The sequence below is a fragment of the Filicampus tigris genome, chromosome 6 (genome assembly GCF_054856515.1).
Source record: "Filicampus tigris isolate MCC_2025a chromosome 6, RoL_Ftig_1.0, whole genome shotgun sequence".
In the NCBI taxonomy this organism is placed as follows: domain Eukaryota; kingdom Metazoa; phylum Chordata; class Actinopteri; order Syngnathiformes; family Syngnathidae; genus Filicampus; species Filicampus tigris.
In genome coordinates, this window is record NC_141222.1 from 26,200,525 (window position 1) to 26,224,952 (window position 24,428).

General features: G+C 42.4%; 4 protein-coding genes across 4 annotated transcripts in view; 3 read left to right on the forward strand and 1 right to left on the reverse strand.

Moving 5' to 3' along the window:
- Positions 1 to 636: 636 nt before the first annotated feature.
- Positions 637 to 2,483, forward strand: LOC147146491 (lipopolysaccharide-induced tumor necrosis factor-alpha factor homolog). The gene is made up of 4 exons (XM_086033470.1): positions 637 to 776; positions 847 to 921; positions 1,676 to 1,844; positions 1,923 to 2,483. The coding sequence occupies exons 1-4, from the start codon at positions 641 to 643 to the stop codon at positions 2,029 to 2,031; spliced, it is 489 nt and encodes a 162-aa protein (XP_085889596.1). The 5' UTR covers positions 637 to 640; the 3' UTR covers positions 2,032 to 2,483.
- A 1,444-nt stretch (positions 2,484 to 3,927) lies between these two features.
- On the forward strand, positions 3,928 to 14,545 carry LOC147146492 (protein disulfide-isomerase). Its single transcript, XM_086033474.1, has 11 exons — positions 3,928 to 4,115; positions 4,613 to 4,813; positions 5,372 to 5,502; positions 5,570 to 5,707; positions 11,454 to 11,561; positions 11,845 to 11,970; positions 12,065 to 12,262; positions 12,344 to 12,464; positions 13,047 to 13,228; positions 14,237 to 14,326; positions 14,402 to 14,545. The coding sequence occupies exons 1-11, from the start codon at positions 3,944 to 3,946 to the stop codon at positions 14,486 to 14,488; spliced, it is 1,554 nt and encodes a 517-aa protein (XP_085889600.1). The 5' UTR covers positions 3,928 to 3,943; the 3' UTR covers positions 14,489 to 14,545.
- Positions 14,546 to 15,382: 837 nt separating this feature from the next.
- LOC147146493 (synaptogyrin-3-like) lies at positions 15,383 to 19,774 on the forward strand. The gene is made up of 4 exons (XM_086033475.1): positions 15,383 to 15,679; positions 17,451 to 17,685; positions 18,455 to 18,600; positions 19,137 to 19,774. Exons 1-4 carry the CDS (start codon positions 15,575 to 15,577, stop codon positions 19,368 to 19,370), a joined length of 720 nt encoding a protein of 239 aa, XP_085889601.1. The 5' UTR covers positions 15,383 to 15,574; the 3' UTR covers positions 19,371 to 19,774.
- Positions 19,775 to 20,163: 389 nt separating this feature from the next.
- LOC147146494 (voltage-dependent T-type calcium channel subunit alpha-1H-like) overlaps positions 20,164 to 24,428 on the reverse strand; it is a 64,563-nt gene continuing 60,298 nt past the window's right edge. Inside the window, exon 35 of the mRNA XM_086033411.1 lies at positions 20,164 to 23,500. Within this exon, the coding sequence (XP_085889537.1) occupies positions 22,967 to 23,500 (534 nt within the window). The 3' untranslated portion in view covers positions 20,164 to 22,966. The remainder of the gene's footprint in view (positions 23,501 to 24,428) is intronic.

The window sequence follows — 24,428 nt, forward strand, 5'->3', positions numbered from 1 at the left end:
ATGTAAAATAGTATTTTGATAAATAAATAAATAAAAATATAATCCAATTTCGTAGATATGACCGAAAATGTATATTTGATGAAGAACGGTGGTAATTGGGATGTTTTGAAAAATTCAGCACCCCCAAATCCAGAGACCCACGGAGCCACAAAAACGTCTCAAGGAGCAAAAGGCTGAGAAGTCGCACGGTCTGTGTTGCGACTCAAACTTTGCATACTCCCTAATTCCTGTTTATAGATTTTACATCATGGACTATATACAGTAGTTGCCTCATCTGTCAAATGAAAACTAGTTTTGGAACCGTACTCGGGTGCACCCTTAATTGTGTAACTGTCACCTAATTACAGGGAACCGGATCAGCTGATGTAAATTCTGTGATGGATATTGAACAAACTAAAAGAAAATGACATTTCAGTGTTTGAAATTAACCCTAACACAATCAAGTTCTGAAAAGAAATCACTTAGTTTTTCCTGAACAAAAATGCTTTTTCAATATTAGTTTTTGTTATTTTGTCAGTTTTCGTTCACGTTGGTAACCTTGGTATGAACAGAATCGGATGAAAACATCCTGATTGCTAATTTGTCTTCATTGTCAGCTTTTTTTGTTTTTGTTTTTGTCTTGTTTTTTGTCAATAGGCCAATGGACGATCCGATGTACGACGAGGCTACGCTGCCACCTTCCGCTGTGAACGAGGAAGGGTTTGACGTTTGCCCTCCGCCTTCTTATTACGCTTCCTTTTCGTACTCTGCGAACCCGCCTCCCTATCAAGAGACCAGTAAGATTGCGGCTTAACAAGCCAGTCTCCAAGATAAGTGGGCCTTTTTCATCGCCTATTGTGTCTCCAGATCCGTTTCCTGTCTTGATGCCAACTGTCTTGAGTCCGCCTCAGACTGCTCCAGTCGTCCGCCTAACGTCGTCGGGTGCGTAACAAACCGAATGCCTCCAAGTTCAGTCACACCAGATGGACCGTACGTCAAAGTCTTTTGTTCACAAAAGGTTGGTGCGGGTCCAGTCAAGCCAACTGGAACAGACAGTAGAAAAGCTACCAAAGTAAAAGCAGTAGCAGCGTTAAACAAAGCCAAACGCACAACAACGGTGACGTCAAAATCTTTGATAATATCAAGCTGGTCAATACCAGCGTTGGCTGACAATCCAATCAAGCCAACGCTAACAACGCTAACGTGGCTTAACAGATGCAACTCCAAATAACATGGGTCACAGTAGATGCCGTTCAAAGTGTTTTTGTTCACAAAATGCTGGTCAATGGCAGCTCTAGCTGTGAGTCAGATCAAGGATAGCGAAAACAGGTTCCCAATTAATGGTTTTATTTGGATACTTCCTGTTTTTGTGCTGCTGAATTAACTGTGGGCCGGGCCCAGCATCAACCAGTTTTTGTGAACAAATGACTAATGCGACTGTCAAGTTTTATTTTATTAGGTGCCTACTTCCTGTTTTTGGTGGCTGGTAAAGGTAAAGGTTATGATTTTGTTGGGTGCCAATCAGCCAAAGGGAAGTAGAAACCTACCAAAATAAAAGCCGTTAGCAGCGCTGAACAAACTCAATTCCATAATAACTGTAACAGATGATCCTCATCAAAGTCAAAGACATTCCTCTCTCATCTCCAAAGAATTCAAACTCTCATTTCCTTTTGTGCCCGTTTTTGTTCACAAACAGAAGTGGTGGTGATCCAGCCGACGTCAGAACAAACGTTGACGACGTCCAACCTGCTCAGCTCTCCAGGCAACATTCAGTGTCCACACTGCGGCCAGGACGTCGTCACCAAAATCAAACAAATGCCTGGCAAGAGCGCCTACACCTTGTGCTGCGTCATGGCCTTTTCTGGGTGAGTAGCGAGTTAGCACGTTAGCATCTCGCTACCTTTTTCGAACTATTTTTCTTATTTTTTTTTTTTTTTGGGCAGATTGATTTGTGGCTTCTGCCTGATTCCTTTCATGATTCCAGACCTGTGGGATGTTCATCACTACTGCACTCATTGTGGAAAGCATCTACACGTACACCATAAAACTTGACTGTGGATTATTTGGACACTTTTTATGGAACTTTATGAACTCTTTTTTTTTTTTTTTTTTTTTGTCTTATAAGGATCGCAAGACCTGTCTCTCATTAAGTTATTGAGTCCACCTGTGCATGTCATCCCGGTCCCTGGTGTTAGCCAATCAGCTCCCGCCTACCCTCTGTGTTTTGTCCAGGTGTTCCTCATTGTATCGTCAACTTGTCTGTATTTAGTTCCCAGCTTTCTTTCAGACCTTGTCGGTTTGTTGTGATTTGTCAATTGCCTGCCAGCTCAGCGTCAAGTCCGAGTTCTTTTTCCGAGCGTTTGTTTAATTGTTTTTGGACATCAGTGTTTTTGGTTATCCCAGTGAATTGTTTGCCTTTTTGTTTTACTTTAATTAAATACTTAATATTGCACTGAATTTTTACCTCCTGTCTCCTTGCATTTGGGTACGTCACTATACATATAAAATGGAAATAACATCTTCAGAAAACATTTCATTTGGGACACGAAGATTTTTGCATTAAACGTTTGAAAAAAATATTACTTTGGAGTATTTTTCTTGTTTGAAACGATTATTACCATTTGAATGCCAGAGCTGGGTATTTTACTAAAAATTCGAGGTCCGTTTACCCACCATTTTGTCCAGCCGGACCAAAGAGTAATCGTCTATGGGCCGGCCCTGACTATCTTTTTAAACGGGCATCTGTTAGCGTTTACGACTACCAACTTTGAGAGAGAAAAAATAATTAATCAACCCCCGGTCCCGGCGAGAGATTGACAAATGAGAGCATGAGTGGATTTATCATCGGATCAACGCAGCATATCAAATGCAAATAAAATGTTAAAGTTTCAGTCCCTCCAGGATTTCGCAAAGTTGTGATCGCAACTATTATGAGCCGTGATTGCAACTGAGCAACTTCGATGTCATCTTCAGTAGACACAAGTGACAAAATGGCCGCCCCCTGAGCTAGCTAAAAAAAAAAACGGGTGGATTTCAAATATTCCACAAATACAATATTAATGAGAATGTCGTGTTTGGACTAGTTGGGCCTACATATTGTGGCAAAAAAATATGCTTGGTTGACTTTCTCTTAACTAGAATGCCGTGTTGCATTTTATCCCAAGGTCCTTGTTGATGTCAAAATCTAAAATGCTTCCAGTGACAGAGCTGCTGCTTCATCTTAAAAAAAAGAGAAGATGACAATGAAGAAGAAGAAGCAGGAACAACAGCATAAGTATTGACACTCTTCTGCTTTGCACAACAAAAAGGGTTTAAAAGTGCGTTCATCCACTAGGATTGTACATTTGGCTAAAATGCAGTTAAGGTAAGACAGTTTTAGAATAAAAATTAAAACTTTGGGTTTTCGCTGGGCGATATTTGAAATAAAAGACTTACACTGTGGCCTAAATGTGTCTCCCTTTCGCGCCTTCCTGAGATAACACACGTTTTTCAAATCACCGTAACTCTTGAACCGTTTAAGCTAGCAACGTCATTTCAACGGATTCTGAAAGCAGAGAAGTGGAGCTTTCTGTCAATATCAAGCGCGGACGATTGCCGATTACATATACGGTAAAAAATGGGCTTCCGGCGATGCTTGGCCGGACTATTTTTTAAAGTTTCCCGTTCATCGCCGCCCAAACGGGCGTCCGTCGTAGACGGATAGGCGGACCGCTTCGTCGCATAGGCGGTACGCCTTGCTCTCTTGAATGCAAACATCAATAAAAGCGTTACTGCCTCTATTTTGACCTTGTTGTTAGGCAAAGTGCATTAGGCAACTATTAGCAATTGTCTTGATATGAGCAACCGTCAATGACAGAGCTCAGATAACACCAAGTTAATGAGCGACAAGACGGGGCTGATAACATTCACAACTACCCGTTCGGCCGCCGGGCACTCCCGTCCTAACTTTCTGCACGTTGCAACAATGGCGAGACTGCTGCTGTCGCTACCGCTGCTGCTGGGGGTGGCGGCCCTCTGCCTCGCTGCTAGCGGGCAGGACGCGAATCCACTCCCGGAGAAGGACGGAATTTTACAGCTGAACAAGGCAAATTTCAACAGAGCGCTGAAGACCTACAAGCAGCTGCTGGTACACTTCTGTAAGTTGTTCAACGGTGTCGTCCTGTTTAGATTTGGTAGTAACTACTTCGTTGCAGCTTGTGCAACAATGAAAGTGAAATATAATCCCGCAAAAATTGTACAAAGCAAAACAATTAACTTTAAGTGTTTTGGGGGGAAAAAAGGCAGACACCGGGTTAATTGAAGACCGTAAATTGTCTCGACGTTTCCGAAAAAAATGACGTTGAATTTGTTGAAGACTTGAAATCTATGTTTAGGGTCGTTGAAATAGTCTTTGATGTTTTACGAAAAAAATATTTTAGGTTTGTGGAAGTCAAAATCAGCTTGTGTCTTGACAATGAAACTTGAATTTTTGAAGATTTAAATAGTCTATGATATTAACAAAGTTCTATGTTTACAAAATTTCCAACATAAGGTTAATTGAAGATGCTTTTAAGAAAATGCAAATGCCCCCCCTCCAAAAATTGAATGTTTCATTGAAGACTCCAAATCGTCTTTGATGTTTGTCCCTGTCCAGACGCTCCGCTGTCTGCAGATGGCCATCGTTTGTCAGAAGTGTTTCAAGGAGCCGCCGGCGATCTTCAGGATTCGGACGTCAAGTTGGCGACGGTGGACGTAACAAAAGACAAAGAGCTAGCCAAAGAACTAAATGCAACAGGACCGCCAAACATCAGGCTCTACCTTTTTGGAGAGAAACTAAACTTTGTATCCTGCCCTGGTGAGTTTAATTTCAGTTCCACCCCAACAGAATTGGGGTGTTAAAGTCATATAATTTGCAGTTACATGTTTTTTTTGATGGACACTTATGCATATTGGAGAGTGAAGAAAAATCTCCATTTTTTTCTTTCCAAATTTTGTGATTATTTTTTTTTTTTAAATTGATCCCAGTCAAGAAAATAAATGTTGGACTTTTTCGGTGATTTAAAAAAAACGACATTACAAATGTGTTGTTAAAATATAATCCCTCTCCCCCCCAAACACGTTTTTATTTATTGATTTGTACCTGTAAACATATCATTCTGCTTTTATTTTTAAATTCTTTTTTGTTCTATAAAACACATGTATGACTATTGAAGCCACACAGAATATTTGGGTTGATTTTCTGCATGTTGTCACCCCCCTCAAACTAAGAAGAAAGTTGTTTGTCCATACAAAATACAAACAAACTACATTTTGTAAGGGGGGATGCAAACAAATGATTATTTTTGCCTAACACCTCAAGAATTATAGTCCAATAAAAATGTACGATTGCCATCCTGACGGCACGCGATTCAAGTTCCTCAGAGCTCCGCTTCCATCGTGACGTGGGTGAAAAGGAGGGCGGGGTCTGCAGCCGACCTCGTCGCCGATCTCAGCCAATTGGTGAGCTCGCAGGAGGAGGAGCTAAGCGTGGTCGGATTCTTTCAGGTGATGACCGTCAAACTCGCGCCGTGTTCTCATCTAAGATTATTGCTAAATGCGTGTGCGTGTGTAGGAGCTGGACAGCGAGTACGTTCGGGTGTTTTACTCGACCGCAGTCAGCCTCCCGGACGTCAGGTTTGCCGTGACGCAAAATGATGATGTCATCAGTAAATATGACGTCACACATGATGTCGTGCTGCTCCTTAAACAGGTACACACAAATGACATAAATATCTTTTAAAATGTTTTTAGGTTGTAACAAAGGAATTGGTCTAGCTAATAAATTCGGGAGGGCGTTTAGGGTTAATGCTGTCAGAATGTGTGAGCGCAGGTTTCACAGTAGGGGTTTCGAATTTGGGTTTGAAAGACAGGTTTAAAGGTAGTGGTGATGGTTTTGATGTGGCTTACACTTAACTGTGATAGAGGGATAGAGTCCAAAGTAGGTTTAGGGTTTGAAATTAGAGTTTCAAACTAGGGTTACGAATTGAATGTAGGGTTTCCAACTAGGGTTAGGGTTCCAAAGTAGGGTTTCACACTTAGATTAGGGTTTCAAACTAGGGTTAGGGTTTGTTAGGGTTAGGGTTTCAAACTAGGGTTAGGGTTTCAAACTAGGGTTAGGGTTTCAAACTAGGGTTTCAAACTAGGGTTAGGGTTTCAAAGTAGGGTTTCAAACTAGGGTTAGGGTTTCAAACTAGGGTTAGGGTTTCAAACTAGGGTTTCAAACTAGGGTTAGGGTTTCAAACTAGGGTTAGGGTTTCAAACTAGGGTTAGGGTTTCAAACTAGGGTTAGGGTTTCAAACTAGGGTTTCAAACTAGGGTTAGGGTTTCAAACTAGGGTTAGGGTTTCAAACTAGGGTTTCAAACTAGGGTTAGGGTTTCAAAGTAGGGTTTCAAACTAGGGTTAGGGTTTCAAACTAGGGTTAGGGTTTCAAACTAGGGTTAGGGTTTCAAAGTAGGGTTAGGGTTTCAAAGTAGGGTTTCAAACTAGGGTTAGGGTTTCAAAATAGGGTTTCAAACTAGGGTTAGGGTTTCAAACTAGGGTTTCAAAGTAGGGTTAGGGTTTCAAACTAGGGTTAGGGTTTCAAAGTAGGGTTTCAAACTAGGGTTAGGGTTTCAAACTAGGGTTAGGGTTTCAAACTAGGGTTAGGGTTTCAAAGTAGGGTTAGGGTTTCAAAGTAGGGTTTCAAACTAGGGTTAGGGTTTCAAAATAGGGTTTCAAACTAGGGTTAGGGTTTCAAACTAGGGTTTCAAAGTAGGGTTAGGGTTTCAAACTAGGGTTAGGGTTTCAAAGTAGGGTTTCAAACTAGGGTTAGGGTTTCAAACTAGGGTTAGGGTTTCAAATTAGGGTTAGGGTTTCAAAGTAGGGTTAGGGTTTCAAAGTAGGGTTTCAAACTAGGGTTAGGGTTTCAAAATAGGGTTTCAAACTAGGGTTAGGGTTTCAAACTAGGGTTTCAAAGTAGGGTTAGGGTTTCAAACTAGGGTTAGGGTTTCAAACTAGGGTTAGGGTTTCAAAGTAGGGTTTCAAACTAGGGTTAGGGTTTCAAACTAGGGTTAGGGTTTCAAAGTAGGGTTTCAAGCTAGGGTTAGGGTTTCAAACTAGGGTTAGGGTTTCAAACTAGGGTTTCAAACTAGGGTTAGGGTTTCAAAGTAGGGTTTCAAACTAGGGTTAGAGTTTCAAACTAGGGTTAGGGTTTCAAAGTAGGGTTAGGGTTTCAAAGTAGGGTTTCAAACTAGGGTTAGGGTTTCAAAATAGGGTTTCAAACTAGGGTTAGGGTTTCAAACTAGGGTTTCAAAGTAGGGTTAGGGTTTCAAACTAGGGTTAGGGTTTCAAAGTAGGGTTTCAAACTAGGGTTAGGGTTTCAAACTAGGGTTAGGGTTTCAAACTAGGGTTAGGGTTTCAAAGTAGGGTTAGGGTTTCAAAGTAGGGTTTCAAACTAGGGTTAGGGTTTCAAAATAGGGTTTCAAACTAGGGTTAGGGTTTCAAACTAGGGTTTCAAAGTAGGGTTAGGGTTTCAAACTAGGGTTAGGGTTTCAAAGTAGGGTTTCAAACTAGGGTTAGGGTTTCAAACTAGGGTTAGGGTTTCAAATTAGGGTTAGGGTTTCAAAGTAGGGTTTCAAACTAGGGTTAGGGTTTCAAACTAGGGTTAGGGTTTCAAACTAGGGTTAGGGTTTCAAAGTAGGGTTAGGGTTTCAAAGTAGGGTTTCAAACTAGGGTTAGGGTTTCAAAATAGGGTTTCAAACTAGGGTTAGGGTTTCAAACTAGGGTTTCAAAGTAGGGTTAGGGTTTCAAACTAGGGTTAGGGTTTCAAAGTAGGGTTTCAAACTAGGGTTAGGGTTTCAAACTAGGGTTAGGGTTTCAAATTAGGGTTAGGGTTTCAAAGTAGGGTTAGGGTTTCAAAGTAGGGTTTCAAACTAGGGTTAGGGTTTCAAAATAGGGTTTCAAACTAGGGTTAGGGTTTCAAACTAGGGTTTCAAAGTAGGGTTAGGGTTTCAAACTAGGGTTAGGGTTTCAAACTAGGGTTAGGGTTTCAAAGTAGGGTTTCAAACTAGGGTTAGGGTTTCAAACTAGGGTTAGGGTTTCAAAGTAGGGTTTCAAGCTAGGGTTAGGGTTTCAAACTAGGGTTAGGGTTTCAAACTAGGGTTTCAAACTAGGGTTAGGGTTTCAAAGTAGGGTTTCAAACTAGGGTTAGAGTTTCAAACTAGGGTTAGGGTTTCAAAGTAGGGTTAGGGTTTCAAAGTAGGGTTTCAAACTAGGGTTAGGGTTTCAAAATAGGGTTTCAAACTAGGGTTAGGGTTTCAAACTAGGGTTTCAAAGTAGGGTTAGGGTTTCAAACTAGGGTTAGGGTTTCAAAGTAGGGTTTCAAACTAGGGTTAGGGTTTCAAACTAGGGTTAGGGTTTCAAACTAGGGTTAGGGTTTCAAAGTAGGGTTAGGGTTTCAAAGTAGGGTTTCAAACTAGGGTTAGGGTTTCAAAATAGGGTTTCAAACTAGGGTTAGGGTTTCAAACTAGGGTTTCAAAGTAGGGTTAGGGTTTCAAACTAGGGTTAGGGTTTCAAAGTAGGGTTTCAAACTAGGGTTAGGGTTTCAAACTAGGGTTAGGGTTTCAAAGTAGGGTTTCAAACTAGGGTTAGGGTTTCAAAATAGGGTTTCAAACTAGGGTTAGGGTTTCAAACTAGGGTTTCAAAGTAGGGTTAGGGTTTCAAACTAGGGTTAGGGTTTCAAACTAGGGTTAGGGTTTCAAAGTAGGGTTTCAAACTAGGGTTAGGGTTTCAAACTAGGGTTAGGGTTTCAAAGTAGGGTTTCAAGCTAGGGTTAGGGTTTCAAAATAAGGTTTCAAACTAGGGTTAGGGTTTCAAACTAGGGTTTCAAAGTAGGGTTTCAAACTAGGGTTAGGGTTTCAAAATAGGGTTAGGGTTTCAAACTAGGGTTAGGGTTTCAAAATAGGGTTAGGGTTTCAAACTAGGGTTAGGGTTTCAAACTAGGGTTAGGGTTTCAAAGTAGGGTTTCAAACTAGGGTTAGGGTTTCAAAATAAGGTTTCAAACTAGGGTTAGGGTTTCAAACTAGGGTTTCAAAGTAGGGTTTCAAACTAGGGTTAGGGTTTCAAAGTAGGGTTTCAAACTAGGGTTAGGGTTTCAAAGTAGGGTTTCAAACTAGGGTTAGGGTTTCAAAGTAGGGTTCCAAACTAGGGTTAGGGTTTCAAAGTAGGGTTAGGGTTTCAAAGTAGGGTTTCAAACTAGGGTTAGGGTTTCAAAGTAGGGTTAGGGTTTCAAAGTAGGGTTTCAAACTAGGGTTAGGGTTTCAAACTAGGGTTAGGGTTTCAAAGTAGGGTTTCAAACTAGGGTTAGGGTTTCAAACTAGGGTTAGGGTTTCAAAGTAGGGTTTCAAACTAGGGTTAGGGTTTCAAACTAGGGTTAGGGTTTCAAAATAGGGTTAGGGTTTCAAACTAGGGTTAGCGTTTCAAACTAGGGTTAGGGTTTCAAACTAGGGTTTCAAAGTAGGGTTTCAAACTAGGGTTAGGGTTTCAAACTAGGGTTAGGGTTTCAAACTAGGGTTAGGGTTTCAAACTAGGGTTAGGGTTTCAAAGTAGGTTTTCAAACTAGGGTTAGAGTTTCAAAATAGGGTTAGGGTTTCAAACTAGGGTTAGGGTTTCAAAATAGGGTTAGGGTTTCAAACTAGGGTTAGCGTTTCAAACTAGGGTTAGGGTTTCAAACTAGGGTTTCAAAGTAGGGTTTCAAACTAGGGTTAGGGTTTCAAACTAGGGTTAGGGTTTCAAACTAGGGTTAGGGTTTCAAAGTAGGGTTTCAAACTAGGGTTAGGGTTTCAAAATAGGGTTAGGGTTTCAAACTAGGGTTAGGGTTTCAAACTAGGGTTAGGGTTTCAAAGTAGGGTTTCAAACTAGGGTTAGGGTTTCCAACTAGGGTTAGGGTTTCAAACTAGGGTTAGGGTTTCAAAGTAGGGTTTCAAACTAGGGTTAGGGTTTCCAACTAGGGTTAGGGTTTCAAACTAGGGTTAGGGTTTCAAAGTAGGGTTTCAAACTAGGGTTAGGGTTTCAAACTAGGGTTAGGGTTTCAAAATAGGGTTAGGGTTTCAAACTAGGGTTAGGGTTTCAAACTAGGGTTAGGGTTTCAAAGTAGGGTTTCAAACTAGGGTTAGGGTTTCCAACTAGGGTTAGGGTTTCAAACTAGGGTTAGGGTTTCAAAGTAGGGTTTCAAACTAGGGTTAGGGTTTCAAACTAGGGTTAGGGTTTCAAACTAGGGTTAGGGTTTCAAAGTAGGGTTTCAAACTAGGGTTAGGGTTTCAAACTAGGGTTGGGGTTTCAAACTAGGGTTAGGGTTTCAAAGTAGGGTTTCAAACTAGGGTTAGGGTTTCAAAGTAGGATTTCAAACTAGGGTTAGTGTTTCAAACTAGGGTTAGGGTTTCAAGCTCGGGTTAGGGTTTCCAACTAGGGTTTCAAACCAGGGTTAGGGTTTCAAACTAGGGTTTCAAACTAGGGTTAGGGTTTCAAACTAGGGTTAGGGTTTCAAACTAGGGTTTCAAAGTAGGGTTTCAAACTAGGGTTAGGGTTTCAAACTAGGGTTAGGGTTTCAAACTAGGGTTAGGGTTTCAAAGTAGGGTTTCAAACTAGGGTTAGGGTTTCAAACTAGGGTTGGGGTTTCAAACTAGGGTTAGGGTTTCAAAGTAGGGTTTCAAACTAGGGTTAGGGTTTCAAAGTAGGATTTCAAACTAGGGTTAGTGTTTCAAACTAGGGTTGGGGTTTCAAACTAGGGTTAGGGTTTCAAGCTAGGGTTAGGGTTTCCAACTAGGGTTTCAAACCAGGGTTAGGGTTTCAAACTAGGGTTTCAAACTAGGGTTAGGGTTTCAAACTAGGGTTAGGGTTTCAAACTCGGGTTTCACACTAGGGTTAGGGTTTCAAAGTTGGGTTTCAAACTAGGGTTAAAGTTTCCAACTAGGATTAGGGTTCCAAAGTAGGGTTTCAAACTTGGATTAGGGTTTCAAAGTAGGGTTTCAAACTAGGGTTAAGGCTTACATTTAGGGTTTAAAACAAGGGTTAGTGTTTCACGCTAGGGTTAGGGTTTCAAACTAGGGTTCAATCTATCCATCCATCCATTATCGATACCGCGTATCCTCACAAGGGTCGCGGGCCGTGCTGGAGCCTATCCCAGCCGTCTTCGGGCCGTAGGCCTGAATTGGTGTCACGGGGAGAACAGGCAAGGCTCCACACAGGGACGCCGGAGCCGGGATTGAACCCACGACCTCTGAACTGTGAGGCGGATGTGCTAACCATTCGACCACCATGCCAGCCGGATTCAATCTAGTTTTGTAAAAACAAAGAACTGGTTGGATCGGTGAGGCTTAAAAATATTCGGGCTGGTTGAAAAAATAGAAGGCCACCACCATCATCATTTATCTCGACTGCTGCGCCTAATTGAGATGTGAATGCTCCATCTTGTCTGCAGTCGAAGCTGATTCAGGCCTACAAGATGACGCCGCAGACCTCCAAAGAGGACTTGGTGACTTTTGTCAGCGTCTACCAGATGGAGCCCGTCACCGAATACTCCGGAAAGGTAGGCAAGGATGACTGAGTGCTGCAGTTCCACACTTGGACACCAGGTGGCAGCAACTCAGTTTATCACCATACAAACGAAATTCTCAATAATATTGATCTTAAATTTGGTCAGGTCATTTTGACTTGATTTTTGATCTATTGTAAAATACTATCAAGAAAACATTGAAAAAAGTAATACATGAAGATTAATGTAAAGTTTGAGAAATTTTAATGACGGATTAAAATGGAAGTGTTTCACAAATTAAACATGGAACATCGTTTCAAATGAATTGATTCACCAGACGGCCACTCGGATCCTGTCGTCGCCCGTTCTTAGCCACGCCCTCCTCTTTGTCAACAAAAGCGCGGCCGATTTCCACGAGTTGCACGCCGCGTTCAACGCCGCCGCCGAGGTCTTCAGAATGAAGGTGACACACGCACACGCGCGCACACGCCAACAAACAAACATGCACACACACACACGCGCACATTGACCTCAACTTCTTCCATGTGTGTGTCGAGATTTTGTTTGTACTGGTGGACGTGTGGGAGCCACGTAATGGCCGCCTGATGGAGTACTTCCGCGTGCGGTCCTTTGAGGCTCCTCTCGTGCGATTGGTCAACCTGAGCGACCACGTGACCTACCAGCTGCCCTCGGCCACGCTGGACGCAGACTCCATCGAGGCCTTCTGTCGGGAATACCTGGACGGCAAGGCCAAGGTAGGCGCAGTACGGGCAGCGTGCGCCATGTAACACAAACCAATGGGTGTGTGCGCGTGTGCGCGCATGCGTGTGTATCAGCCCAAGATGCAGAGCGAGCCGATCCCGGAAGGGTGGGACCAGCGTCCGGTGAAGGAACTCGTCGGAAGCACCTTTGAGGAGGTTGCCTTCAACCCCAACAGGACTGTGTTTGTCTTGTTTTGTAAGTACACACACACACACACACACACACACACACACGCTTAAAGCGGAAGTCAAGTCAAACATATATTTTTTTCAAGAATATGTTCCCAGCAGGCCCATTAGTTGAAACACGGCATTCTGATTCATTTTGCGTTTGTGGAAAAAGCGTTAATCCACTCGTTTTTAGCCATCTGCGGGGGCGGCCATTTTGTCTTCGGTCGCCTAAAAATGACATCACAACTGCTCACAACGAACCAATCGCGGCTGACCTGTTTTCTGAACCTGAGCCGTGATTGGTCGTTGTGAGCAGTTGTGATGTCATTTGCAGTCGACAGAAAACAAAATGGCCGCCCCCGGAGATGGCTAAAAACGAGTGGATTGACACTTTTTCCACAAAATGAATCAGAATGCCCTGTTTCAACCAGTGGGCTTGCATAGAACATATTCTTGAAAACAAAAATGTTTGGGTTGACTTCCACTTTAAAAGAAAATCACAGAAATTATCTAATACACGTTGATTTCACAACTGACTGATTAGTCTGTATTCAGTATATGTGCAGGTGTACCTAATAAAAGTGTCCCGTGCGTGTGTGTACTTCAGACGTGCCATACAGTCCAGAGTCCCGTGCGGTGTACCCCCTGTGGGAGGAGCTAGCCGAGGCCTTCGAGGCTCGCCACGACGTGGTGGTCGCTCGCATCGACGCCTCGGCTAACGACATCGACATGTCGGTGCAGCGCGCTTATCCGGCCTTCTGTCTCTTCCCCGCACTTCACGCAGAGAGAGTATGAGACACTTCTACGTATGCGGCGCTTGTGCCACACCACACCAGTCACTAAAGAACTGAATTATAGTCATTTGTTCACAAAAAGCTGGTTGATGCTGAACAAGGGTTAAGGAAGTAGAAATCAATCAATATGCCACCTGAACATCCGATAAAGAAAACAAATACAGGAAGTAAAAGCATCGCTTATTGGCGAAACTCAAATGCACCACACCAGCTTCATAAAATCTTTTGTTCACAGAAAGCTAGTTAGTAAAAAATGACTCATGAAGTAGAAACCTACCAAAATAAAACCAATAACAAGACTCAACAAACTTAAAGCAGCACTGGGCAAGAATTCGACCTTCATAAAATTTTTCCATAACACTTTTGATTGAAACATTGACTTACAAGTAGTTGATTGGGACTTTTGTCATGCCCTGGGGAGGTCTATATCGTTTTTACTGGCACGAAGCAACTTTGAGGAGGATGGGAGCAACCCTGGCACGCAAAAAAAAAAAAAAAATACAAATGTCCTGCATTGCTTTACGGCATACTCACTTTCTCATTTCGCTATAAGGACGGAAGTCGATTCGAACGTCTACGCGCTATTACTGGTGTCATGGCAGAATCCACAAAACAAACAAAAAAACAAAAGTATTGTTGAAACAAAATTCGATTCATCGCGATTTATCTTTCACACAGCCACTGGAAATAGAAATGTCATTCAGTCCAACTTGCAGGCCAGCGAGAGCTCAGGATTTCGCGACACTACGCGCTGGCGCGCGTGGGAAATGTGGTTGACCTTTGTCAAAACACTACCGCTTTTGTCCACATGGCGGCGCCATAATCAACAAAAACTGACATATGACCCAGTGTTGCTTCAAATGCGCAACAGCAGCCGCAATAGATCGGCATCAAAATAATTTGTTCTCAAAAAGCTGCTTTTTGCGGCTCACATCAAGACAACACAAAACAAGAAGCCGGAAGCCCGCCAAAATAAAACCAACCAAAAGCTCTTTTTCCCCAGGCGGTGTTTTACACTGGCGACAGGAAGCTGAAGGCCCTGCTTGCGTTTGTCCACCAGGAGATGGAGAAAGCCGCAAAAGACAGAGTGAAGGTAAACGTCCTGTTTGTCTACGTGAATAAAACGCCGTCTGAAAGTAACGTTTTTGTTGTGGTTTGGGGGTAAAAGGAGGACGACGACAGGAGGAAGTACGTGGAGGCTATGAAAGCAGAAGACAAGAAGAAAGAGAGAAACGCCACCAAGGAGGAACTTTAAGCAACTGGCATGTGGATGAGAAGGTCAAAGCAATAAAAGGAAAAACAAATCAAACAACCGTGAGTGAAGAACTGCATCCTGTTTTGACGCCACAATAAATCGGAGCAGCACAACATTGGCTGGGAATTGGAGGGATTGCGTAATATACTACTACGAACGAAGATGATTGTAATTGTCATAATCAGAATAATACGTATAGTAAAACGCTTTTTCATCCGACTTTTCGTTTGAAGTCATCTCGATGATTGCGTAATGCATCAAAGAGGACTGGCGATAAAAGCTACGCATCACATTGAGAATCATTTTTAGCATTTTGTGGTTTTTTTCCCGTTATTACGGTTATTATCATAATCATAATGTATTTAGGGCTAGGTTATTTTCACATTCATTCATTCACTTAATCCTCCTTCGACTTGCTTATATGATTCTGATAATAAAGATGGCGAGGACGAGGATTATTAAGAAGAATATTTCGTAGTAGTATAAGAAGTAGCCTTACATTATTGTACATTTACTCTGTTTCGATTTTCACGTTTTGATTATCATTATTACATAAATTATGTTATAAATTCTGTATAATATGTATCGTTTTCTTAGGCGCCAATAATACAGATCAACATAATAACTACACAAAGAGAATGCAAATCATCATCATATTTGAATTCATACATTCACATGTAATCGTCAAACCTATTGAGAATGTATTTACCGTATTTATTATTTCCATTGTGACATCATTTTTGTTTTTCATGTCATATAACTAATATTCTATAATTATCTTGGTCACGCAACAAGTGGAGTGACAGTCATGCTTGATCAAATGACGTCACGACGTGCTAGGTGGGCGGGGGTGCTGTTCCTATTATTTGGAACGTTTGAGGCGAGCCAGCCAATAATAAGCAGGCAGCAGTCTGGCTGTGACGTCATCGCGAGGCTGCTGGAAGCCGCGGGAGGCTGCGGCTGCGCACATCGGCGCACAGCTGCTTCTGTCGCCGTCTCGTCCGCTTCTCTCGGCGGGGAGAAGGAGCCGCGTTAAGCCGGTGGAGGTCGCCACTTCTCTCGGAGGGAGGTCGGGGGCCGGCCGCCATGGAGCCAGCGGCCGCCTACGGAGCCGCCAAAGCCGGGAAGCTCGTCTTCGACCCGGTCGCCTTCTTCACGCATCCGCGGACCATCTTGAGGCTGCTGTCGTGGGTGAGCATCTGCAAAAAAAAAAAAAAGAGGGAGGGGGCGAGGGGGTCTGAATTTCCACTCTTTGTCTCTCTCCTCACCTTACGTGCATCATCCAGCATTAAAACGTTTTTTTTTTTTTTTTTTTTTTCATACTGTCATTTCCTTAAGACGTTAAGGTGAGCTATTATTGTTGCGTAATTGATGTCATGAGTATTGCATTTGTATTGATCTATTTCTGTATTTAGCTGAAAGCTTCTTTTGTCCAACAGCTGCAACTTGCATGTTCATCATGAGCAGTTGGATGCAATTTGCGCATCTTACTTAACTTGAGTATGTACCCCTTTCATTTCATTTGGGAAAATCAATACAATACTGATACAATTTAAACCTAATTATTGATTTTAAATGTGTTTAAAATAGTTTGTACATTTTACCTGTAGTTGTCGTTTTATTTTTGTATTATATGGTGCATTACATTTTGTGTCAAAATTCAAATCTTAAAAATATGTTAAAATGTAGCTAATAAAATGAATATCTTTAAGTGATGTGTGTCTTTTCACATTTGGACATATAGTGGAGAAGATTGTTGATTGCCTTTTTAAAAAAAATATGTTATTATAGTTTTAAAAAGTAAGATATACTGCATGTCAAAATACATACTTACAAATACACATTTCATTTTATTTACCAACTAATTATAAAAGTATTTATGTATTTATTTCTATTTATTAATAACCTCGCCAGCCAATCACACTCGTTTATACTTTTTAAACTTTTTTTTCAATACATTGGGACCTCTACTTAGGAAATTAATTGGTTCCGGAAGAAATTTCTGAAGTAGAAAATTTTGTGAGTCGAGACGCGTTTTCCATGTAAATGCCCTAATCCGTTCCAAGCCCCCCAATATTCAGACATAATTGTTTTATAAAGCATAGAAATGCATCAAAACATGTAACAAATACATGTTACAATTAGATTATTGCACAATAAATGAGAGTTGTGCATAATGTAAAAAAAAACAAAGAAGAAAAATGATGGTCGTTTACCTTTTAATTGCCGTCCTCATCGCTTTTCGCCCTCATTGGTTCATGTTCTCTCGCGGAAGTGTTTTTTGCCTGGCGTTTTGTAAACAACTCATTTAATAACGTGGCAACTGTCGATTACAATACGGTCATATTCTTCATTCAAGATCATTCAAACGCATCCCTTTTTCATACTTTTCTATTATCTCTCGCTTTGTTTGTATGGACAAAAAAACCCCGATTTTTTTTTCCCTTTTTTTCTTTTCCTCATTTCTAATTCACGTCTAACTATCGGAACGCCTCATGGCCCGAGGGGCGAACGACGAGTACGTTGCATAGACATATCCATCACATATCTATCTGCACACATACGGTAGAGGTCCCTCTTAGCCAATGGGATGCCAGGAAGATGCTAGGCTAGCCAACGGCAGAGCAGCTATGGGTATGTTGCGTTCAGGAAACTCCGGAGCTATGAGTAGCAGCCCATACTGTATTTTTTACCTTTCGTATCTTGTCATTTCTTTCGTAACAAGAGGCAATATTTTCCTGTTGAGGCGTGTCGTAACTTGAACATTTCGTATGAAGAGCCGTTCGTAAGTAGAGGTACCACTGTATTAAAAAAAAAAAAAAAAAACATTTTTCATGAATTTTGACAGCTCAAATATATTTTCAGTATCAGTATTCAGCGTCGAACGACACCTGAACCGGAATCGCTTCGTTTTGTTTTGTTTTGCTGAATGTGGAAGTCAAAGTTGTGACGCCCGCGGCAGGTGTTCTCCATGGTGGTGTTCAGCTGCATCGTCAACGAGGGTTACGTCAACATCGGCAGCGAGCGTCTGCTGTGCGTGTTCAACAAGAACGCCGACGCGTGCAACTTCGGCGTGACGGTGGGCGTGGCCTGCTTCCTGGCCAGCGCCTTCTTCCTGCTCCTCGACGCCATCTTCCCGTCCTTCAGCAGCCTGATGGACAGACGGCGTGCCGTGCTGCTCGACCTCGTCTGTTCAGGTAAAACAAAAAACATTCGAGTCCCGGGCATGGGCTCAAAACCCAACTTTGGAACCCTAACCCTTCAAACACTCATTTCAAACCTTGAAACCCGAACTTGACACCTTCATCTGAAACTCTAACCCTTGCTTGGAAGGCAACTTTTCAATGCTGAACTTAAACTTGACTTGAATCTAACTTTAAAACCCTAACTTGCAGCATTACGCGTGGCTAGAAACCCTAACCTTTGTTTAAAATCCTTATTTGATACCCTAATTTGAAACATTAAGCCTGGCTTAGAACCCAATTATAAACCATTGAACCTGGCTTGAAATCCTGCTTTCAAACCTTAACCTTGCTTGAAACCCTAACCTTGGTTGAAACCCTACTGTGAAAATCTAACGCTTCTTTTAAACCGTAATATGTGACCCCAACCTTCATTTAAAACTCCAAATCTAGGCCGGAAACCCTACTTTGAAACCTTAACCCATGTTTGAAACCCTAATTGGAAACCGTAACCCTGGCTTGGAGCCCTACTTTGTAACCTTAATGCTTGTTTGAAACCGTAACCCTGGCTTGAAGCCCTCCTTTGTAACCATAATCCTTTTTTAAAACCCTAATTTCAAACCCTAACTGCAATTTAAGACTTTAACCAAGGCTTGAAACCCCTACTCCGGTCATTTAAAATTGTAACTGAGGCTTGAAACCCCGCGTTAAAACCTAAAACCTTGTTTGAAACCCTACCTTGAATCCTTGACACTTCCTGTTTGTGCGTTTCCCCGCCTCTCAGGCGTGGCCAGCTTCCTGTGGTTCGTGGGCTTCTGCTTCCTGGCCAATCAGTGGCAGGCGACGTCACCGGACGAGCTGCCGCTGTCGCAGGGCGCTGACGCCGCCCGAGCCGCCATCGCCTTCTGCTTCTTCTCCATCATCACATGGGTCGGTTGCAAAGAAGTCCAATACAATTCATGATGAAATCGCTGCCCGACCGATTAATCGGCCGAGAAAGACGATGACATTCCAAAAAAATTTTTTTTTTTTAAATCGGCAAAAAAAAAAAAAAAAAAATCGGTCAGTTTTTGCCAATTTTTCTCTCTGTTGGAAAGTTTAACAAATATTAAAGGCAAAAGTATTGTAAAGCTGCCTGTAATTCACATCTTTATTTAAATCAGTGTTTGGGAGCAAACAATCATATTCTTTTATTAAATTAATCGGCCGATCAATCGGTTATCAGAATCGGCATTGGCCTAAAAAAATTTTTTTTAAAACGAACAAAAATTTTTGCTAGCTGGGTTGGAAAAATCACAAAGTTGGTAACACTCGCAGCGGCCTCGCACCACCTTTGGTCGTCACGGTAATGAGAGCGTTTAAGGAGTGATATGAGAGAGAACCACCCCCCCCCAAAAGTGAGCGATTTCAATCAAAGTGTTGCCGCTACCGCCGTCCGCTAACTGGCTTCCCGTGCTCGCCAACAGACGGTGCTGACGCTGAGCGCCCTGCGTCGTTTCCTGTCGGGCTCGCACGCCAACCTGTTCACGTGGCAGCACCTGGACGCCGCCCCCGGCCACGCCCGGGCCACGCCCTACCCCATCGCCAACGGCGCCACCATCGTCACCACTAAGCCCTACCAAGCCCCGCCCTTCACCGAGACCCTGGACCCGCAGAAGCTCACGCAGCAGCAGCACAGACCCGTAGCGCCCGCCTTCTAACAGCCCGTAACTAAGGCGATCCGGTTGTTGCCACGGCAACCCGCTTTCTTTGCTTTTGTGTGTTTGCGCACGCACACTCGCAGGCAGGCCGCGGTAGTTACACACACACACACACACACACACACATACACACGAGCATGTTCATTCAGTGTAGAAGACACCTAATAAAAAGGACATTTTTAGTGGAAGCATTTCATTGGCTCGCCGTGTGATTGACAGGCAGCAACGGAGGGGCGGGATTTGCGGGATATCCGGGCAGGGGAATTGAAAAAGGCAGGCCAGCAGCTTCCTGAATGTTGCGCTCCGTCTGAAATATTCATGTGATTTAATATTTCATAATTCATTGTGATATGCTCAAGTGTACGTATGATGAAAAATGAAGGGGAAAAAAAAAAAAAAAAAAAAAGGAAATAAACCAGCACCACAATCAAAGGAGGGCTCTGCCTTTGTTTGTCTACTTCACATTAAATCCTTTATACCGAGGGACTCATTGACATGCATGGAAATGTAAAATATTAATGATATGTGATTAATCATCTTGAATATATATATATATATATATATATTCCACACTCACACTTGTCATTCATTTATCAATACAGTAAAAACATTATTTCCCCTTTTCCGATTTTTGACAATCCTACATGACTTTTTCTTCCCCGTTTCACTTCACTGCCTACCGCTTTCCTCGATTGGCTGAGATAAATTACAGAGAGTGTTTGTGTGTGTGTGTGTCTATTTTGGATTTTGAGCAAAACTGAAATGACGGGATCATTTGTAAATAGAGAACATAAGCAGAGGCGAGTAAAAGTCAGAGAGGAAGTAGTTTTATTCCAGGGACTGTGTTAAAAGCCCTGCTGCTCTTTGTGCATCTCAGGACATTTCATGTGCAACATTTCAAATCGTCGTCGTCATCATCATTGCAACAGACATCCTGTAACATTCATAAGTGTTAAAAACGTTGTCTTCCTCGCGTCACCGCCGCTGCAGCCGCTGCAGCCGCTGCCGCGTTAATAAAATAGAATCTTCACTGTTCGAACCGTGAATAAGCCCTTCTCATCTGCGCGACTGTTCATCAGCTCCAAAACGCAAACAAAAAATATTGGAATTTGCCTCAAAATGGCTGCTTTGGAACCAAAATGGCCACCTTACTGTTCAATTTCGGGCATGGGTCCTTCAGACTTTTTGGTCCGCCTTATTATGATTGACGCGTGTGTCCAATTTCGCGTAAATTTGATAAAACTGGTGTCTGGGGCCGATTTTATTTTATTCATTTATTTATTTTTCATTCCAGGGTGTACCGATGATTGAGTTTTTGGGTGTGTTGAGGACCAGGATACACACACTTCCAATAATCAATTCAGCTCAATTTGGGCAAATTCCAAAGTAATTGGATTTCTCCCAAAATGACTGCTTCAAACCAAAATGGCCGCCTCCCTGTTCAACTTCTTGCATGGATCCTTGTGACAATTTGGTGCGTCCTGTTATGATTGACACGTCTCCCCAATTTTATGTCTATTGTGAAACTGTTGTCCGGCACTGAATTTTAAAAAAAATCCAGGGGGGCACCACTGAGTGAGTTCTTGGACGTTGTGTTGAGGACCCCTAAAACCGTCACGTTAGGATACACGTTAGGAAGAAATATATACGTTTTCAGGCATGTCGAGGCCCCCTAAAAAAAAGGCAATTCATTCAGATCCTTTGGGGAAATTCTCTACTACAAGCTATGGAATTCGCCCAAAATGGCTGCTTCAAACCAAAATGGCCGCCGTCTTGTTACATTTCAGTCACGGAGTCCGGGGCTAAATGTCTCAAACATTCTCGGGCTCGCTACCGAGCGAGAACTTGAATGTTGTGTTCAAAATCCCTAGGATACACATTGCATAAATTGTTGCGTTTTGGGGCATGCGGAAGCCCGCCCAAAAGGCGATTCAAGTCCAAACTTCAGACAGCAGGGGGCAGTCTAACGCTACTTCTACCCTGAGAATACAAAGCCATAAAACAGGAAGTGAAACTCATCAGGCGGGAATAGCTGAATGATTATTGAGTGTGCGAGGGGAGCAAACAGGAAGAGGTAGAGACCGCAAAAGCCTAGGTCACACTACATATTCTATACATTGGTTGGATTCTGTATGATTTATAAAACGGCGCCGGTTTGAATAGGTTTAAAATGTTGGCCTCACAAGAAAGGAAGTTGAGGCGAAAAACGATCGCTAACTGAATAATTCTTACACTTTATTCAATTGATCCACTTAAAATATTTGTCTGTATCATTAAATATATTGGAATATTTGTTAAAAAATGTTTTTGAGGTATTATGGAATTTTAATGACTGTTAAAATTTTTGTATTTACTTCGTTTAAGCTTATAATATAACAATATATTTGAATGCAGCAAAGGTGATACAATTAGCGCAAATTTGTCAAAAAAAGATGTCGCAAGATCTTGGAATGGCTTGCCCCAAAATGATGAAAATTAATGATGGAAAGGAAAAAAATTGCAAAAAATCTCACCAAAAAGTTGCGAAAAACACAAGTGTTCAGTTCTCTGAGCATTAAAGGATCCAGTCTGCACATTTAGATTTTTCTTTGGGGTTATCTTTCAGGACAAATGTCCTCAATTGTTTTGAAAGTTATGCAAAAAAAAAAAAAAAAAAACATTGGAAAAATATTGCAAATATTTTTTATTTTTTTTTACATTTGTGGTGTCCTCACTTGCTATCAACAGTTGAACATTTTGTTGATTTTAACATTGCACTCTTAACGGTAACATTAAGTATATTATCTTTGTATGGTTCTAGTCTGTATTTGAGCAAGATTTTCTTTGAAAGCTGTGCAAAAAATGTGCAAAAACATCACAAAATATTGTGATGTAATATTATATTATAAATATTATATTATAATAATATTAATTATGAATGAATATTTTCTTTGGCTTTTTTATAACAAGTACTCCCTCTCAGTAGCACAGCGCAGCAGAAAAAAAAAAAAAAAGACTGGAAAAAGTTGCAAAAAAGGTTTAGAGGCGGTTAACTTGTAATTTGATTTTTCATGGAAAAAGTTGCAAAAACTGAGCAAAAATGATGCAAAAGTTGCGTGGACGGGTGCGTCGCAGTACGCAAAAAAACAGAAGATTGGAGTGTTTTGTTGAATTTACGTTTTAACATAAAGTGCAAGTCACCTCTTTTTAAGCTTGCCACCAGAATTTGAGCAAAAATCGTTGCAAAACATGCCGCGGCGAAATTAAACATAGCAAATTTCGCATCAAAAGATATTTTACCAGATTTTTTTTTTTCCTTTGGAGTTTTTGTGAAAAGCATCATCCCTTTTCAAAAGTAGCGTTTGTGTCTGTGACCTAGGCTTGAGGCGCAACGAGAAAAGAAGCTGGGATGGAAGCAGGAGTTCAGAACAAGCAAAAGGGAAGTTGACGTGTAGTCAGCATATCAAGGCTAAACGACTCGAAAGTACCTCGTGTGCAAAAAAAACAAAAAAAAAAAACACAAACTGCAATGCGGGGAGCAGTCCGAACATACAAACCCTGTGATTGGCCGGGACAAGGCAGGGGGCGTGGCCTGCTGTGCTTTGCAAAAAAAAACGTCAGTCGTCCACAGAGCCCGACTCGGGCTGATTGGTGGCCAGAGTGGTGGCGTCGAACGACAGCGTCCGCCGCCTGAGTTCCACACTGCTGTCCAGCAACTGCGTCGCCATGGTAACTGGCTCCTCCCCCGGAGGCGGGCTCACGCGCTCCTTCCTGTTCCGGCTCGACACCGGGGACACCGATTGGCTGAGGCGGCCGCGGGCCTCGTCGGGATCGGGAGCCAGGTGTCTGTGCGAGGGCGTGTTGATGCGCCGCACTTCCTCGTCCGCGTCGTCCGTCGCCTGGGGCTCCGACCCACCCGCGTCCTTTCCCGCTAGTTCCGACGCGGGCCCGGGTTCTGATTGGGCCGCGTCGCCGCGACTGCGGCACGAGATGACCCTCTGCGGTTGAGTGTATTTCAAGGTGTGAACGCTGGACGAGCGCTGGCGGGGCGGCGTGGAAGAAGAAGACGCGCCGGCGGGCGCGGGGACGTGGCTGTCCGAAACGTTGTCGGCCGAGCCGCTTTGATCCAGTGAATCGCAGCGCACGGCCTCCTGCACGCCAACACAGGGGAAAATAATGCCAGGCAAAGTGTTTGGAGAAAAGTCACATGTGTTCCAAAGCTATTTAAAAAAAACATGTTTGAGTGGTGAAATACTGTAAAAAAAATTGATAAAATAAAAAGAGAAGATGTGGCGGTAGGGAAAATTATGCATCTGCCCCAAACGATTTTTTTTCAACGGTAATTTATTTGGTATGAATAAATCAGTTTCCTTGTATGTTACAGAAAAATAATGCTAAAACAAATTTAAAGACTTGTTGCTAGGCAGAGTTCATGGGGTCAAGTCACGTGTTCCCCGAAGCCGTTGGGAAAAAAAATGTTTCCTTCATGCAATAATGTTCAAATCAAATGTGGAAGATATAGTGTTAGGCCAAGTCGTAGGGCAAATTTGCATGTGCCCCAAAGGCCTTTTTTTTAACGGCAGTTAAATTGTTATGAACAAATCCGTTTCCTCGAATGTTAAACAAAAAGAATGGTAAAACAAAGTAAAAGCCTTGTTGCTAAGCAGAGTTCGTGGGGCCAAGTCACGCGTGCCCCAAAGCTATTAAAAAATGTGTCCTTGGTGAAAAACTGTTTAAGTGGATGTTAGGCCAATGTGTGGGGCATATTTGCATCTGTCCCAAAGACCTTTTTTTTAAAACGCTAGTTTAGTTTCCTTAAATGTTGAAAAAAAAAAGAATACAAAAAAATTAAAGGCTTGTCGCGAGGCAGAGCTCGTGGGGCACAACCAAATGTGCCCCCAAGCCCTTTTATAGAAACGAGGGGGAAACTCGGTGCATGAATGCTGAAAGAAAACATTTGAGGCAAATGACCTTGACACAACACCTACGCCTCTAACTTCATGGGGCAAAATCACGAGTGCCCAAAGACTTGAAAAAAGAAAAATAATGGAACCTAACGTTTCACACACCAAACGTAAA

What these genes read in the sequence shown, in the direction of transcription:
- LOC147146491 (XM_086033470.1), top strand. Translation starts at nt 641, where the DNA reads ATGGACGATCCGATGTACGACGAGGCTACGCTGCCACCTTCCGCTGTG. An exon ending in GCCTCCCTATCAAGAGACCA is followed by an intron (nt 777 to 846) that starts GTAAGATTGCGG and finishes TTGTGTCTCCAG; the next exon opens with ATCCGTTTCCTGTCTTGATG. An exon ending in TGCGTCATGGCCTTTTCTGG is followed by an intron (nt 1,845 to 1,922) that starts GTGAGTAGCGAG and finishes TTTTTTGGGCAG; the next exon opens with ATTGATTTGTGGCTTCTGCC.
- LOC147146492 (XM_086033474.1), top strand. Translation starts at nt 3,944, where the DNA reads ATGGCGAGACTGCTGCTGTCGCTACCGCTGCTGCTGGGGGTGGCGGCC. An exon ending in AAACTTTGTATCCTGCCCTG is followed by an intron (nt 4,814 to 5,371) that starts GTGAGTTTAATT and finishes ACGCGATTCAAG; the next exon opens with TTCCTCAGAGCTCCGCTTCC. An exon ending in GCGTGGTCGGATTCTTTCAG is followed by an intron (nt 5,503 to 5,569) that starts GTGATGACCGTC and finishes GTGCGTGTGTAG; the next exon opens with GAGCTGGACAGCGAGTACGT.
- LOC147146493 (XM_086033475.1), top strand. Translation starts at nt 15,575, where the DNA reads ATGGAGCCAGCGGCCGCCTACGGAGCCGCCAAAGCCGGGAAGCTCGTC. An exon ending in TCTTGAGGCTGCTGTCGTGG is followed by an intron (nt 15,680 to 17,450) that starts GTGAGCATCTGC and finishes CGCCCGCGGCAG; the next exon opens with GTGTTCTCCATGGTGGTGTT. An exon ending in TCTTCTCCATCATCACATGG is followed by an intron (nt 18,601 to 19,136) that starts GTCGGTTGCAAA and finishes GCTCGCCAACAG; the next exon opens with ACGGTGCTGACGCTGAGCGC.